Source organism: Hemitrygon akajei, chromosome 18 (assembly GCF_048418815.1).
Source record: "Hemitrygon akajei chromosome 18, sHemAka1.3, whole genome shotgun sequence".
Lineage (NCBI taxonomy): Eukaryota > Metazoa > Chordata > Chondrichthyes > Myliobatiformes > Dasyatidae > Hemitrygon > Hemitrygon akajei.
The window spans coordinates 12,275,228-12,292,568 of NC_133141.1; the positions used below are offsets into that span (position 1 = coordinate 12,275,228).

Sequence of the window (17,341 nt, forward strand, 5' to 3'; positions counted from 1 at the left end):
AGCCCATGATTATCGAGGGTAATCTCTGTTGGGTTGTTTCACAGTGCTGCTGACTCGAGGCCATAGGATTCCACATCCTCCTGGCTGGATACGAAGACCCAGAGCAGGCCTGAGTGAATGAGGTCAAGGGCTTGCTGAAGGATGCAGCCTGATGTTCTCTGACAAAAGAGTGACCATGTGGTGCTGAAGGTTGTCCCGTGAAGCCTGGTCTGTTTATGTCAGCTGGTATTCGATCAGTGAGCAAGTCTGCGGCACTCGGTCTGCAGCACAACCTTCACTCGGAGAAGGAACGAAGATTTGGCATCACTTGTCAGGACTCCCCTGCTTCACTCTCGTGATGTACGGGCTGCTGTGTGAGAGTCTGCATGATTTCATCAAGGAGTCATACGGAGACGATGTGTGGAAGCTGGTACGGGAGCGAGCTGATGTGAGGCTACACTCATTTGTAACTCATGAGGTAAACATCACCCGGTTTTGGCATTTGTTTATGATCCCACTAATGTTTGTACCTGGAGCTTCAAGATCCCTCTGCATCTCACCTTTCTGTAAATATTCAGTTCATAAATCTTAATGGATAGTGAGTTGTTGTCTAACTGGTTCATGACTTCACTTCATTTGTCAACATCCCTTTGCAAATTCCTGTTCCCATTGTCAGCTATCAAACAACAATAAGAATGTACAAGACAAGGTTCATAGGTTTGCAGATGACAGTGAAGATGGCTATCAAGATTTACAGAGAGATATTGATCAACTGGGTAAGTAGGTGAATGGACTTTAATTTAGATAAATGGAAGTCAAATCAGAGTGAACAGCAAGGCCCTGGGGAGTGTTGTAGAACAGAGGGACCAAGGGGTCCTGAAAGTGGAGTTGCAGGTGGACAGGATGGTAAAGCAGGGTTCTGGCGCTCTGGTCTTTGTTAGTCGGGACATTGAGCGTAGGAGTTAGGAGCTCATGGTAAGCTTGTATAGGACACTACTGAGGCTGCACTTGGAGTATTGTGCTCAGTTTTGGTTGCCCTGAGTAGGACAGGTGTTATTAAACTGAAAAGAGTGCAGAGGAGATTTACAATAATGTTGGCCAAACTAAAGGGACTGAGATAGATTAGATAGGTTAGGACTTCATTCCTGGAGTTTATGAGACTGAGGTTATCTTATGGAGATGTATAAAATCATGAGGGACACAGATAGGGTGAGTGCTGAGTCTTTTTCCCCAGGGTTGGGGTATCAAAAACTAGCAGCCATCAGTTTAAGGTGAGGGGACAGATTTAATCGGAACTTAATGAGCAAATGTTTTACACAAAGGGTATAAAAAGCTGCCAGAGGGGGTAGTTGATGCAGGTACAATAACAACTTTTAAAAGACAGTTTGAAAGGTTTAGCAGGTTATGGACCTGACGCTGGGAAGTGGGACTAACTTGAAAGGGACTGTTTCCATGCTGTATGACTCTGTTTGTCTGGGACATTTATAAACAAAGTGACCAACGTTTATACAAATGGCAGCAGTTACCCACAGTCATCAATGTTCTGTTAATTATTCCAAATTTCTGTGTCAGTGAGCAGGACTGCTTTGGGCTTTTAGGTTTCTCAAGTACCTGTTTTCACTAACTGTTGTCTTAGCTGGAGTCATTAAGCTGTTGTGCTTTTTGTTTAATCTTGTCAAGTTTATTTTGACTGACACGGGTTTTCCATGTACTGTGATTATTTAAAGTAGTCTCGCGATTAGCACTTATTGCGGTATGCATCCGTCTTCTTACCTAACTGGAACCCAGTCAGTGGGTTATCTCCTGTTCCACATTTTTGTTAACAATCCCTTCTCAGACACTGAGCTGGAACTGGTGGACACTGCTTCAGGCAGTCTGGCTGGTTATCCAGGTTTCATCTCCCTGCTGACAGGAACAGTTGGCCTGACGTTCCTTCTCTGAGGAAGTTTACTATTGATAGATACCAACTCAATTTATTAATTATCCTTTTTTTCCTATAATTTTCCAATTCCCAGACCACAGGGCACACTGCTTCTCAGCTGGTAACAGGGCACCAGTGAACCAGACCACACTCAGAGGTGTGTCAGACATTGTTCACAAGCTGCCAAGCAGTACAGTAATCCTAGACGGTGTAATACTCCCGATGGTACAGTAGCACAGATGGTTCAGCAGTCCTAGGTGGTACAGTACACCCAGAGAGTACAGTTTCCCAGACAGTGTAGTCCTCCCACATGGTTCATGCTCGGCACTTTGGCCCCCGTTGACATGCCTTCCCATTGCTGCCGCCAGGTCTACAGTGAGAGTGTCATCCCAGGCATCGCCATGGCAGCAAGTGGAGTGACTGGCACCCCCTACAGTGAGCTGATGAATTCCTGGGGCGTCTACTTCCTAGGGTTTGTGGGGAAGTATGGATATGACCGGATCCTGAAGGTGAGTGGTGGGCCTGGCATCCGTTATGGAGCTTCCATAACCTGGTTCCTGGTCCCTGGTAACTTCCACACTGGCTGTGGGTGAGGGAGAGTGTTCTGTTCCGGGGAGAGAAAAGGGTATCGTGTTCTAGGGAGGGGGAGGGGAGGGAGGGGTGAATAAGGGGGCAGGGAGAGGAGGGTCATGTACTGTGCTGAGGAGGAAGATGGAGTGGAGAGTGAGGGGTTAGGTATTGGGAAGTTACAATAAAGGGGGGAAGGGCCAAGTTACTGGTGAGGGAGATGGGGTAGTGTGGGGATGGGGAAATGGTGGGAGATAGGCCCAATACTGGGTGGGGAGAGACATAGATGGTATGTTTGAACACATGAATTGTGAACAAGACTAGGCTCCACCACCTCCCCAACAGCTCCTCCACCATTTCACAAGATCATGGCTGATGTAAAGTTGAGATTGTAACCTAATGGAAATGGAGACACCTCTTTTTCCCTTATTAGGGAGAGAGAGAGAGAGTGCCTGCAGTGTGTCGAATACCAGGTGAACGAGTAGTCTTTGGGGTACAGTACTGCAAGTCTGTGTCTTTGCTGATACTTTGCTGCACGCTTGTGTTCTCGATATATATTTTTACTCTGGGGCAGGGGGGATTGTTGCTTGCTGCTGCTTACGCGTGGGAGGTGCGCAGGGCTTTGGGGTTCTAGCATTTAACTGTAGTTCATTCTTTGGGGTCACTCCTCTGTTTTCATGGATGTTTGTGAAGAAAAAGCATTTCAGGATGTATAGTGTATACATTTCTCTGACATCAAATTGGACCTTTGAAACCTTAACTCCACGTTCTCTCCTGCCCACGGTAACCCTTCACCCACTTGTCCATTAAATGTATATCTTCCATTGCCTTAAACATTCTCTGCTTCCACTACTCCATGAAGAGATTTTCAATGCCTCATGATTCTCTGAGAGCTTAAATAATTAACATCCTCTGCATCTTAAATGGCCAATGTGTTACTTTAGAATCTGGTTCTTGATTCTCCTAGAGTAGGGGTTCATAATGGTAGGGGTGACACGGGACCCTACCATTAACTGAGGGGTTTGTGAACCCCAGGTTGGGAACCCCTGCTCTGGAGGAATGAACACCCTCTCCAAACCCAATCTGCGAAGAACCCACATAATCATATGTCTTTCATTCTTTGAGAACAAGCAGAAATCAGCCCAGCCTGTCCACCTGTCCTTGTCAGATTCCATTCTTACATGTAAACCTGCTCCTAACTCCCTCCAATGCATGAACATTCTTCTTCAAAGAACACCAGTCCTGTACATATACAACAGATGTGGTCCCTCCAGTGCCCTATATCATTGATACAGAACCCCCCAGCTTTAGTCTTCAATTCCCCAAGGAGTTAACAGTTACGCACTCTGAGCTCTCCCCCTGCCACACAACCCACTTTTTCCTGCTGTTCTCCTCTGTCCCATGCCTCTCCTGTGTCGACAGCTGCTTGCAAACTACACGGGCTTCCCCCAAGCTTTCAGACTCCTATTGGTTACAATGCTAGGGGCTCTGTTTCTGTCCTGTCGCTGACTCTATGGGCTCTCTCTCTCACTTTATCGCCCAAGGTCTGGAAGTGTTTGTATCCTGAAGGACTTTCATGGCAGAAAGGAGGAAGCAGAGATGTGTCAGATGATAGACAGTGTTGCTCCCTGTGGATAAGCGCTGGGATGTCTCTGTGTTTTTTATTGATGACTCAGGCATGGATGTGCCAGGAGAACTTTCCAAATTGCAGACAAACCAAGCATTGGAAATGCCCAAGATTTCCAGCATCTTAGAGTTAAGGAAACCCTAAACAAAAGATGCTGGAAATCTTGGGCAACACAACAAGTGCTGGAGGAACTCAACCATTGGAGCTGTTTTCTCCTGCTACAGTTGACGTTTTAGGCCAAGTTTCTTCATCAGTTCTGGAAAAGAAGGGGGAAAATCCAAGAATAAGTATGTGGGGGGGAGGGGAAAGAGGACAAGCTGGTAGTTGTTAGATGAGACCAGGTGAGGGGGAAGGGGGGTGGGTGGGGGAGAGCAGATGAAGTAAGAAGCTGGGAGGTGATTGGTGGAAAAGGTAGAGGGCTGAAGATGGCAGAATAAGAATGGGAAGTCAAATTGAAATGGGTGGTCACTGGGAAATCCAGCCTTTTGTGGCGGATGAAAGTGCTTGATGAAGCTGTCCCCCAAACTATGTTGGGTCTTACTAATGTAGAGGAGGCCGCATCAGGAATACCTGGCAGACTCTCAGGTGAAGGACTATTTAGGGCCTGAATGGTGGTGAGGGAGGAGGAGTAGCTTGCAGGGTAAATGCCAGGATGGCAATCAGTGGAGAGGGACAAATGGACAATGGAGTCGCATAGAAAGCAGAGGGAAGGAAAAAGATGTGCTTGGTAGTAGGATCCTGTTGTTGATGGTAAAGTTACAGAGAATGATACGTTGGTGGTAAGTGCTAGGACAGAGATCAGTGCTCAGATACAGTCCCCAGATGTTTATCTCACAATGTGTACTCCTCACCTCCCTCCTAGGTCCTGGGTAGACACGTGCGAGATTTTGTGAATGGCTTGGACAATCTACATGAGTACCTTCGCTTCAGTTATCCTAAGGTGCAGCCTCCAACATTCTTCTGTCAGGAGGAGTCGGCTACGGGAGTTACACTGCACTACAGGTATTAGGAACCATGGCACAGCAGGTTGTGGGGCAGTGAGGGATATCAGGGAGCGGTGGGCCAGGGACGGATATCAGGGAATGGTGGGGCATGTAGTGGTGTGGCAGGGAGGGGGAACAATGCTCAGGGAACTTCAGAGTGCTAAGAGTGATGTTTACCCTCTGGGAAAAAAAATGTGGATGAAGGGTCAGTGAGGTCAAGGATCTGTTCCAATATGGTCAGAGGGTGCTCCAGTCAAAGGTCAGTGCCAGTAGGGTTAGGTGGTACAGGGGTCAGTACAATAAAGTCAGCGTGCTGGGGTGAAAGGTCAGTTCTGATAGGGTCAGAGAGTGCCCATTGGATGGGAGGATGCTGGGAATGATCCCCATACAGAGGTTAAGTGAAGACATTTTGCTGTAGGGTACAGAGGAGCTGGAGACTGGTGAATGTTGGAGAATTCTGTGAGGGAAGGGGGTGATCCAGGCATGGGGTGGAGAGCATAGCCGGGATACTGAAGGGCTATCTTTGCCCTTTAGCAGAATGCTGTCAGACTCTCAGCAGAAGCAGACCTAGAAGAAACAGGTCAATATACTGTGTGCTTCCTCATTGCTTTTGCTGAACAGCATGGTTCATGTACAAGGGCACCCAGATTCCTCTGGTTACCAATACCTTTCAAACTCACCACATTTAAACAATACTGTCTTTCCATTTCTTTGACCATAACCCTTACTGCCAACCCTCTTTGTATCATCAGCAAACTTGAATATATTGTACTCAATCATCTTGTCCAAACTACTGATGCATGTTGTAAATCAAAGGATTCAAAGGTATATTTAATGTCAGAGAAATGTATACAATATACATCCTGAAATGCTTTTTCTTCACAACCATTTACAAAAACAGGGGTGCCCCAAAGAATGAATGACAGTTAAATGTTGGAACCCCAAAGTCCCCCCAGCTCCCCTCCCTCCCCCGCGTAAGTAGCAGCAAACAACAATCCCCCCCCCTCCCCCCACCAGCAAAAAATTGCTGGAACCCCACACTGATCCCTGGGACACTGGTCACAGACTTCCTAAACAAATTCATTCCATTACTGTGCACTTTAAATGTTAATACACCTTTCTGAAAGTTCACTGACAGCTTCTCCAGTGAGAGGAAGAGAGATGACTGGTGGGGAGGCATGGGGATAGTTGGTGGGGAGGCGCAGGACGAATTGGTAAGGAAGCAGGCAGAGTTGGTGGGGATAGGGTTAGGGAAAAAGAGAAGGAGGGAAGTTTGAGTGAAATTTTCAACGTACTTTAGTAAGTGATAAATGGATTGAAAAATATCTGTGTTAGGAGGGAAGTTGAGTTTAAAGATTTGGAGCAGACCTTTCAGAATGATCTTTGGTTTGAGGACTGAATTTCCCTGATAGGGAACTGATCTTTCAGAGGGTGTAATACCTTTTAGAATGGATAGGGATTGTTAGAGTCATCTTGTGACATGATTTAATGTTGATCCCGGGTGCTTTCTGCTTGTGGACAGGAGTAAACGGAAAGGATACCTTCACTATGCCATGGGTCAGCTGCGACAAATGGGGAAGCAGTTCTATGACACAGATATTCACGTGGAGGTGCTGTCAGAACAGTTGGTGGGTGATTACTCACATGTTACCATGAGGTAAGTGAGACCAGTTCACCTGGAGACGCTGAGTGAATGAGTGCAAATGATTAACACTAATGTAGCTCAGTATCCAAAAGGCCTGAGTAAAATTCAAAGACTCATGGAAACGTGTCTGAGTAATAGTACAGCAGTGAAATAATAGCAGAAAAAGCTGCAATCAATGGATTGGGCTGCATTCTATCCTGTGTTTTTGCCTGTTCTTTCTTGTTGCCATTTGGTGCAATTTGTTAGTGTTTTTTTTGTACAAGTTGGGAGGGTTGGGGTTTGATGTTCATGCCATTCGCACAATTTGTTTTACAATGTCAGGGGGGGAGGTTGATATTGCCATTTGCATGTTTTTTTTGTTGTGCAGTGGGGGGATTTGATGTTTTTCCTTTGAATGACTTCCATGGTTTTCTTTGTTTCATGGCTACCTGGAGAGGATGAATCTCGGAGTTGTATACAGCATACATACTTTGATAATAAATGAACCTTTTAAAGGTTAACTCTGACTCTCTACAGAGTGTTTACAACATCTGCAATTTTCTGATTTTCGGTTTGGTCAGTATTGACTAAGGAGAAGGGCATACAGAGGTTATTTAGATCAGAGTGTGGTTTTCCAATATGCTAGGGCATTTTGAGATCAAGAAGGAGATAGTATAGCGTCTCTCAAAGAGCATTATGATGAATAAATCCCCAGGGCCTAATAGGATCTGTCCCAAATTTTTGAGAGAGACAAGAGAAGAGATTGCTGAGGCTTTAACAAAAATCTTTGTATCCTTAATAGGTCATGGATGACTGGAGAGCGGCTAATGTTGTTCCATTTTTTAAGAAGGGCAATGTGGCTAATCCATGATGTTACAAGCCAGGGAGCCTCACATCAGTGATAGAGAAGCTCTTGGAGAGAATTCTTAGGGATATGACTTACTCATAGCAGGAAGAACATGGATGAATTACGGACAGTCATCACAACCTCGAATGGAGCAGGTCAAGGGCAGTTGGTATTATCTACATGGATCTTGGCAAGGCACTTGATAAAATCCACCATGGTAGGCTTATCCAGAAGATTAGGATGCATGGGATTGACATTGACGGGGTAGTTTAAATGCAGAACTAGCTTGCTCACAGAAGACAGAGGGTAGTGTTGGAGGGATGTTATTCTGGCTGGAGGTCTGTGACCAATGGAGTTCTGCAGGGATCATAATTCAGGTAGCATAGTGGTTAGCACAATGCTTTACAGTACTATTGACCCAGGTTCAATTCCTGCCACTGCCTATAAGGAGTTTCTACATTTGAAAGGTATACGGGTTGCTAGGTTAATAGGTCATTGTAAATTGTCCCATAATTAGGCTCGGGTTAAAACTGGGGGACTGCTGAGTGGCACAGCTCGAGGGGCTGGAAGGACTTATTCGCCGCTGTATTTCAATAAATAATAAATAGATAAACAATTGACGGTAAGACATTGCAGCAGAAATAGGCCATTCAGTCCATCAAGTTTATTCCACCATTCAATCCCTACTCATTTATTTTCCCTCTCAACACCATTCTCCTGCCTTCTCCCCGTAACTTTAGATGCCCTGACTAATCAAGAACCTTTCAACCTCCACTTTAAATATACCAAATAACTTGCTCCACAGCTGTCTGTGGCAGTGAATCTCCACAGATTCACCACCCTCTGGCTAAAGAAATTCCTCTGCATCTCTGTTCTAAAGGGATGTCCTTCTATTCTGAAGCTCTGCCCACTGGTCCTAGATTCCCCCACTGTTGAAAATACCCTCCACACATACACTTTACCTAGGTCTTTCAATATTCAGTAGGTTTCAATGGGATCCCCTCATTCTTCTAAACTCAAGCAAGTACAGGCCAGAGGTTCAAACCTCCTCTGGACCCTCTCCAACGTTAGCACATCCTTTCTTAGATATGGAGCCTAAAGCTGCTCACAATACTCCAAGTGTAGTCTAACCAATGCCTTATAAAGGCTCCGAACTACATCAGCACTGGGGCCTCTGTTGTTTATATATAAATGGCTTGGATGAAAATGTAGATGGGTGGGTTAGTAAATTTGCTGATAACACAAAATCTGGTGGAGCTGCAGACAGTGAAGAAGGTCATTAAAAGATACAACATGATATAGATCAATTACAGTTGTGGTCAGTGAAATGGCAGTCAGAGTTTTAAAAAACACCTCAAGTTCAAGTTTATTGTCATCTGATTGTACGTATTTACAACCAAACGAAACAACATTCCTCTGGACTATGAATGGTGTACCCACACAACGTATATCACACACAACACATAAAGCAAAATATTACCACAAATAACATTAGTAAAATATAAATCAAAATGCATGTAGTGCACATCACAGGTAAACAGCTCGCTGTCCTAGTGACGAGACCTCAATGGTGGCAGGGTATTCATTAATCTCGCAGCCTGAGGGAGGAACCTGTTACCCAGTCTGACAATCCTAGTCCTGATGCTCTTTTACGTCCTTTCTGATGGTAGTGAGTCAAAGAGATTGAGGGATGGGTGGCAGAGATCCTCAACAATGTTATTGGCCCTTCGTCTACAGCGCTTCCAGTAAATATCACCAATAGTGGGGGAAGGAGACCCTGATGATCCTCTCAGAGGTTTTTACTGTCCTCTGTAGGGTGTCGCGGTCCAATGACTTGCAGCTTCCGTACCACACAGTGATGCAGCCAGTCAGGACGCTCTCAATGGTAGACCTGTAGAAAGTTGTTAGAATGGGGACTGGGAGTCTTGCACAGCTCAGTCTTTTCTGAAAGTGTAGATGCTGCTGTGCCTTCTTGATGAGTGAGGAAATGTTGTGAGTCCAGGTTAGATCATCCGTTATGTGTACACCAAGGAACTTTGTGCTCTTCACTCTCTCCACGCCAGAGCCATTGACATTCAATGGAGAGTGGTCAGCCTGTGCCTTCCTGAAGTCCACGATCATCTCTTTTGTCTTCTCCACGTTGAGACTCACGTTGTTGTTCTCACACCATTTGACTCTCTACCTCTACCTCCTCTCTGTCTGCTGACTCATCATCGTTGCTGATGAGGTCGACCACTGTCGTACCATCAGTGAACTTGATGATGTGGTTTGAGCTGGATCTGGCAGAGCAGTCGTGAGTCAGCAGGGTGAACACAACCCTGGGGGGGGCGAGGGGGGCATCAGTGTTCAATGTGATGGAGCTTGAGATGTTGCTGCCAACTCAGACTGACTGGGGTCTTTCTGTCAGGAAGTCCAAGATCCAGTTACAGAGAGGGGTGTTGAGTCCCAATGAGGACAGTTTACCTACCAGTCTCTGAGGGATGACCAAGCTGAAGTTGATGAACAACATCCTGGTGTATGAGGCATAGTTTTTCAGGTGGGACAGGATGGAATGGAGGGCTGAGGCTATGGCATCATTAATGGACCAGTTTGAGAGATAGGTGAACTGGAGAGGTCCAATGTAGCTAGAAGGTGGGATTTTGTACAATCCAATACCAGTCCTTCAAAGTACTTCATGATTGTTGAGGTCAGTGCCAGTGGGTGGTAATCGTTTGGGCCAGTTACCATTGCTCTCTTGGGCACCAGAATGATGGCAGCTACCTTGAACCCTACAGGGACTGTGGACTGTTGCAAAGAGATGTTACAGATGTGCATTAAGGCCTCTGTTAGCTGGGCCGCACCATCCCCCAGTACCTGACCAGGAATGTTGTAAATATGGGCAAGTATGAGGCGTTGCCCTTTACAACGTCAAATGTAAGGGGCAAGTATAGAGTTAATGGCAGGACACTTAACAGTACTGATGTACAGAGGAATCTTGGGGTCCAAGTCCATAGCTCCCTGAAAGTGGCAACACAAGAAGACTGGGTAGTGAAAAAGATATATGGCATACTTATCCATCAGTTGGAGCATAGACTATAAGTTTTTAAAATTGTTTAAAACTTTGATTAGGACACACTTAGGGCATTAAGGTGAGAGGGCAAAGTTCAAAGGGGATGTGCAGGGCCAGTGTCTTACACAGTGGTAGTGGAGGCAGATCTGATAGCGGCATTCAAATGACTCTTATTCAGGTATTTGAATATGCAGGGAATGAAAGGATATGGACCATAAGCGGGTAGAAGGGATCAATTTAATTGGCACTATGTTTGGCACAGATACTTTGGGCCAAAGGGATTATTCCTGTGTTGTGCTTTGTTCCCCCCCCCATCTTCCCCTCTGCATTCCCCCCTCTCTGTTCCCCCCACTCCATCCTCTCCCTCTCTCCCCCTTCATTCCATCTGTCCTAGACTCTAGCTCATGTTCCAACGTCTCTGCAGTCCAACTCTAACCTTAATCATTTGGTGGTTTCACGCTTGCAGTCCAGAAGTTTCCATTTTGCTGTGCTTGGGTTTGTAAAGTCCTTTCACTGATGTTCATTCCACACATCAGGCTGAACTTTGACAACTCTGCCTACCGCTACATTCAGAAGGAGGACACTGACGAGCAGGAGATGCTGCCATTCACCAGTGACTTCTTCTTCGAAGTTTTCCCATTTAACATCGTCTTCAGACAGGCAAGTTGATTTCTCCATTCTGTAGCACAGCCTGTCGTGATGTGTTCTCCCACACTGGACAGCTGGCTGAAAGGCCTCTTTCCCTCTCTCTCTCCCTGTCCCCTCCTTCTGCTTCACTCTCTCTTCCCTTCCCTCGCTCCCTTTCTCTACTCCCCCTATACCCCCTCATTCTCACTCGACCTCTTTCTTACCCCATCTCTATTTCCCTCCTCCACTTTCCTCTCTCTGCCTTCCTCTTTCCCAATCCTCTCACTTCTTTCTCTCTCCCTCCCTTTTCTTCCCATCTTCCTCTCTCCTTTCCTCACTCCCTCTCTCACTACCCATCCCTCTCATCCTCTACTTCTTCTCTCACTACCTTGTTTCTTTCCCTCTCTCTGCTCCTCCTTCTCATTGCCTACACCTCTATCCCCCTCAGTCTTTCTCATCTCTTGCCTCTCTGTCCCTCTCTCCCCTGCTCCTTCTTTCCCTAGCCACTCTCCCTCTCAGCAACCCACCCACCTTCCACTTACCCCACTCTCCCGCTCCTTCCCCCACCCCACCTCTCACCTTTCCCCATCTCTCTCCCCCACCTTGCCCCACATCCCTCTACTCTCTCCCTCCCCTGTCTCTTCCCTCCCTTCTCCTGCCCCCTCTGCCACTCTCCACCTCACCTTCCTCTTTTCCCTCTCTACCCTCCCTCTCCCTTTCACTTTCCCTACCTCTCCCCCTTTCTCCTCTTTGCCCCCTATCCCTCTCCTCCCCTCTCTCCCAACCAGCCTCCCCTCAATCCAGCATGTCCCAGGCTGGGGGTTTGGGGGTAGTTTCTACACTGGCCCACCCACACCCCGCCTTCCCATTACTGATGGATTTTCACTGCCCCCCTTCCCCCCCTCCCCAGGACATGGTGGTCCACAATGTGGGATCAGGACTGGCCACCGTCTTCCCCGACCTGGATGGCAAACTGATCACCGACACCTTCCTGCTGGCCCGGCCCCTTGTGGAGTTTACATGGAACATGGTAAGGAGGGGCTGCTTCAGTGAAGGGTGCAGATGGGGAGGGGGAATGGTTGGGAGGATGTGTTGAGAGGGGAGTCGGTGGGGGAGGGGAAGTCGGGGGCCGGGGTGGGAGGCAGTGTCTGGCTGAGATAGGGTCTCAGTGTCTCAGGCAGTGTCACCCTGAGATAGGGTCAAACTGGCTATTCATTGCTGGAAACCCATCCCCCCTTCCATCCCTCCCCCCTTCACCCCTTTCCCCCCTTTCACCCCTCTCCTGCCTTTTACCCCTCCCTTGCTCACCTCTCCCCACACTCCCCTAACCCCCTCCACTCAACCCTCCCGACATTCTAACACCAGTTTCAACTAAAGCCCTGTAGTTCCTCATGGCTTGTCAGCGAGGATTTTGGTCACTGTTGTCAGGCAGATGTTAAGAGCCCGGCTCCTTGAGATTCTGCCCAAAGATCTTGTTAAAGGCTTTCAGAAAATCCTGATTCACCATATGCACCGATTCCTCCTCATTCACCCCACGAGGAGCATCTGCCCCCTCAAAACTCTCCTGGATCAGGCACTTGTGACTGCTACCTCTGATGATCACAGTTGTCAGGTTTGAGTTTAGCTGGAAACGCCCTCACGGGATGAGATGTGCTGAGGCACTACCCCAACTGGGAGATGGTGGAGAGCAACTCTTGTGAGGACAATGAAGTGTCAATCACTGCCCCTCTCTCTTCCTCTTACAGATCATATCCCATCCCAACAACCTGTTTGAGATCATCTCCAAAGAGCCCGTAAAACGAGAGCGGAATCTCCACAACAGAGTGCAGAGTGAGTGAGAGAGAGGGAACACTGTTCTCAGAGGGAGGGGTGATGGAATTCAGAATGAAGCAGGAAAAATTCACTGAGTTGTAGGGGGGGGAAGGGAGAGGACACTGAGTGAGCAGCGAGAAGGTAGGACCATAGGACATTGGAGCAGAATTAGGCTGTTTGGCCCATCATCTGCACTGAGGGGGGAGAGCGAGAGGATATTGAAGGGGAGGGACATGAGTGAGGAATGAGGAGGAGAGAACTGAGTGAAGAGGGAGGAGGGGAGAGGGAGAGGACATTCAGGGAGGAGGTGGGGAAAGATGGGTAAGAAACAAGATTGTAAATGGAGATAAACAAACACTAAAGAGCAGAAAGTTGTAGTTTGAGGGACAGCGGGCTCTCGACAGCCCATTTTATGTCTTTCTCTCTTTTTGTTTTATCTCACACTGTATTTGGAAGTTTATTTTGACGCCTCTTTCTCACATTCCATCTCTTGTCCTACTCCCTCTCTCAGGCATTCCCTCCCTCTAGAGTCATAGAGCTGTATAGCATAGAAACAGCCCCTTTGGCCAATCACGTTGTGCTGGACTAATTAGACTGGTAATTAAATATCTCACAACAGCCTGACATAGTCATATATACAAGGCTGCCAAGCCCAGGACCTCTTCCAGTTAGAAGGACAAGATCAGAAACATCACCATCTGCCAGGCCCTGCAATCTGTTTTGGAAATACCTCACCATTTCTTCACCATCTTTCTCTCTGAACGGAAGGCAGCAGCTGCCCACCACCTTCGAGTGCAAAGCCCACATCCCTTGAAGGAAGAAGGGAACTACTCTGTGTGTGAAAAATCCACCCTCAGATCCTCTTTAATGCTGGGAGTCCTGCCTCTCATCCGGAGAAACACCCTCTTATCCCTTCCTTTCCCGACACACTCACTCACCCACATTTTCTTCCTTGCTCTCTTCTCTCCCACATGTCACTCCACTGCTCTCAATTTTCCTCATGCTCTCTATTTCACGCTCTGACTCTGTCTTCCTGTCTCATCCTTACCCTCTCACTCAGTCATTCTCAATTCCACTTTGTCTCCTTCTCCCTGCAGATGCTGACTATGAGAATGCAAATCGTGCAGGGGACGTCAGTGTGCTGCTCCTGGCCTTTCAGTCAATAGTTGGTGATGACTATAAAGGTGAAACGACTCACAAATCATCCTCGCATAACTACAGTCAGACACTGCATTTATGACATGAATGGCAAAGTTAAACACAGAGTGAAACTCCCTCCACACTATCCCATCACACACTCCTGGAGTCAGACACAGACTGAAGCTCCCTCTACACTGTCCAATCACACACTCCCGGGGTCAGACACAGAGTGAATCTCCCTCAACACAGTCCCATCACACACTCCTGGGGTCAGACACAGAGTGAATCTCCCTCCGCACCGTCCCATCACACACTCCCAGGGTCAGACACAGAGTGAATCTCCCTCCACACCGTCCCATCACACACTCCCGGGGTCAGACACAGAGTGAATCTCCCTCCACACTGTCCCATCACACACTCCCAGGGTCAGACACAGAGTGAAGCTCCCTCTACACTGTCCCATCACACACTCTCAGAGTCAGACACAGAGTGAAGCTCCCTCCACACCGTCCCATCACACACTCCCGGGGTCAGACACAGAGTTGCTCTGTCTGTGTGGAATCCTACAACCCCAAACCCTTCCCACTGCACAGAGTGAGGGTGCTCCAGGAGTCGAGGAGGGGAAGGTGGATTTTCCTCCACTGCTCTTCAGCATCCTGGGTGAGGAGGGGGGCACCGGAAACACTGGGCCTTCTGTCTGAAACTAACAGTCTGGGAGTGCCCAGACCCAGCAGTGCGTGCGGGACGGGAATGGGGAGGAAGGGGAGAGATGGGTGAGGGTGGAGGAGAGGAGAGGTGAGAAGGGGTGGGTGGGGGAGGGGTAGAGGATGTGCATGTAGGGATGGAGAGAGGGGAGGGCTGTTGCTGATGGGGGAATGGAGGGTGCGTGTTTGTGGGGAGGGGAGTGTCATGGGAAGACAGATGGGAGGGTTGGTGGTGATAGTGGTCCAAGGGAATAGGAAAGGTTGGAAGTTGGTGGGGGTAGGGAGGGAGGAGATGTGGGTGGGGGAGAGGAGAGGGGAAGGGTGTTGTTGTTGGGGAGAAGTGGGAAGAGCTCCCCTCCCTACCTCAGGACTGGCTCTGACTGGATGTGAGACTGCCCTTTGGGCTGAGGCAGGGACAGATCCAGAGCTGTTGCCCCCGATGGACCCCAATACCCCAGGGCCCCCCAAAGATGGTCCCTCTGCATTCGATCCTGGGGGAAGGATGGTGACGACCCCTGTAGTGTAAGGTGGGCAAGTTGTCCCATTGCTGGGATTGTCCGAAGAGGAACAGGGTGTGGGGCCAGGGGCACAGTTTCAGCACAGCTCCGGGAATTTCCTGGAAGTCTCTCTACAGGTTTCACAGTTGGCCCTCAGGGAAGGGAGATATCCAGTAAGCTTGCCTTTCTGTGCTGGGAGAGAGCTGCTTGGCTGCTGGAGTCAAGGGGTTCAGAGGGGTGACTATCTTCTGATCCTGACCTTCCAGCCAGGCTGCTTGCTCCCCGTCCCCACGTGTCTGCATGGTGCTCCTGTGCGCTGAGATACAGATGTCTCCTCTCAGACTCCAGTGGGAACAGTGACTGTATCATCCTTGGGATGGGGTGTGAGTGGGGGGGGGGGGGAAGCAAATGGATTATTTTGGTCTCCAGCTGTGGGGAGGTAAAGGGAATTGGTCGTCTCCCTGGTGGACGCCTGGAGAACTCTCCCTCCTGACTCCATGCCTTCCTCTGGAGCTTCTGGGGAAGGAGGCTCCTGAACGGACGTCTGTGGAGTTGCCTGGTGCCCTCCACCTGCTCCAGGGCCGGAGGAACTCACCTTGGATTCCTCAGGGATTTCTGGGCTGTTCTGCGGGGAAACCTGTTAATGAGAGGAACCTCCCTCATGGGCCAGATCTCTCCCTTTGCCCAGGTTCAGTCCACCTGTCTGGGCTCTGCGCTGGCCCACATGATCCTCCCCAACCAGTGCACACAGGTCGGCCCATCCAGGAGAACATCCGGGACCTGGCACACCTCACCCAGAGGACTGGCTTGTTGGTCACCTTCCTTTCCCTTGATCAGGGCGAGGCATCGATCAGACTCGATCTCTGATACCTTTCCGAGACTTTCCACACTCTGTGCCCCGGGGAGTGATAATGCCAGGAGGAGGGTGCCGAATGGATGTCTCGTGTCTGGAAGGTGTATTCCTTCTTTCTGTGTGGAGTCGCTCCCGTGTTTTCTCTGGAGAAGGTTGGAGGGTTAATTTCTGTGTGGAGCTCTCAGCTGCCAGCACAACGTTCTTGTCATGGTCACAGATCCCACAGACATGCTTTTCAACTGCATGCTCCTGGTGGGTCAGCAGTGGGTGTACTCTCTTCCCAGAAACGATGAGATTACTTGTGTGGAGCATCACACACCCCCTCTATCCAGGAGTCTACCCGAGCCTTCCTGAGGACCACTGGCTGGCAAACTGGGAAAAGCTGGAGGTGAGAGCCATCACCCAGCTAGCACACTGCACAGGACCGCTTGGAGCTTCCTACAGGGGCCGAGCACCGGTCATAAACCAACTGGTGACCTTTGTGTTGTTTACATGTTCGTGACTTTGGACCCATTCCCTGCCTTGGGAGCTGGAGGCGCGTGGCTGACAGGACAGTGGCAGAGAGAGTTGGATGTCCTGGAGTTCATCCAGTCATACTGAGAGGATATGAGGGCGGGCGGATCCTCACTGTGCTGACCCCAGCTCGGCTGCAATTGCTCTGGAACCCTCCCAGGGAACCGGGGCCACACAGCGTGAGGCGTCTCCTGGAATTGCCCTGCACTGTGTGGGCATTCGCTGAATAGGCTGCTCCTCACATCGTCACCCTCGTCTACCGTCCAGACATGAGGCGCCAGTCTGTCCTGCCTTCTGACTAACATCCCCGGCTTCAGTTTGAAAATTATGCAGGCATTTGAATGGAAATGAATGATGATTTTGTAAATATGTTAATGTTTTTAGCAGGCTGTAACTGGGAGCAGCTGCTGAGCTGTAGGCTGGGGGATGGGGAGGCAGAGTTTGCTGGTGGATAGAGATGGTACTGTGGGAAGCAGGGAAATGTCCAGCGGCTGCTGTAAGAACATCGTCTGAAAGGGGAGAAGGAGGGAGGGCACAATGGGGGAAGTGGGAAGGGGAGCGTAATGGCACAGAATCAACCCACACCCATCACCTGGAT

At 48.8% G+C, this 17,341-nt stretch overlaps 1 protein-coding gene across 2 annotated transcripts in view; it reads left to right on the top strand.

The window, feature by feature from the left end:
- LOC140741095 (soluble guanylate cyclase 88E-like) overlaps positions 1–17,341 on the top strand; it is a 51,421-nt gene that overhangs the window by 6,535 nt on the left and 27,545 nt on the right. For both annotated transcript variants that reach the window (XM_073070832.1, XM_073070831.1), the window contains exons 3-10: positions 45–457; positions 2,269–2,409; positions 4,957–5,096; positions 6,600–6,734; positions 11,134–11,257; positions 12,135–12,254; positions 12,970–13,054; positions 14,134–14,220. In XM_073070832.1, coding sequence (XP_072926933.1) covers positions 338–457; positions 2,269–2,409; positions 4,957–5,096; positions 6,600–6,734; positions 11,134–11,257; positions 12,135–12,254; positions 12,970–13,054; positions 14,134–14,220 — 952 coding nt within the window. In that variant the 5' untranslated portion in view covers positions 45–337. The remainder of the gene's footprint in view (positions 1–44; positions 458–2,268; positions 2,410–4,956; positions 5,097–6,599; positions 6,735–11,133; positions 11,258–12,134; positions 12,255–12,969; positions 13,055–14,133; positions 14,221–17,341) is intronic.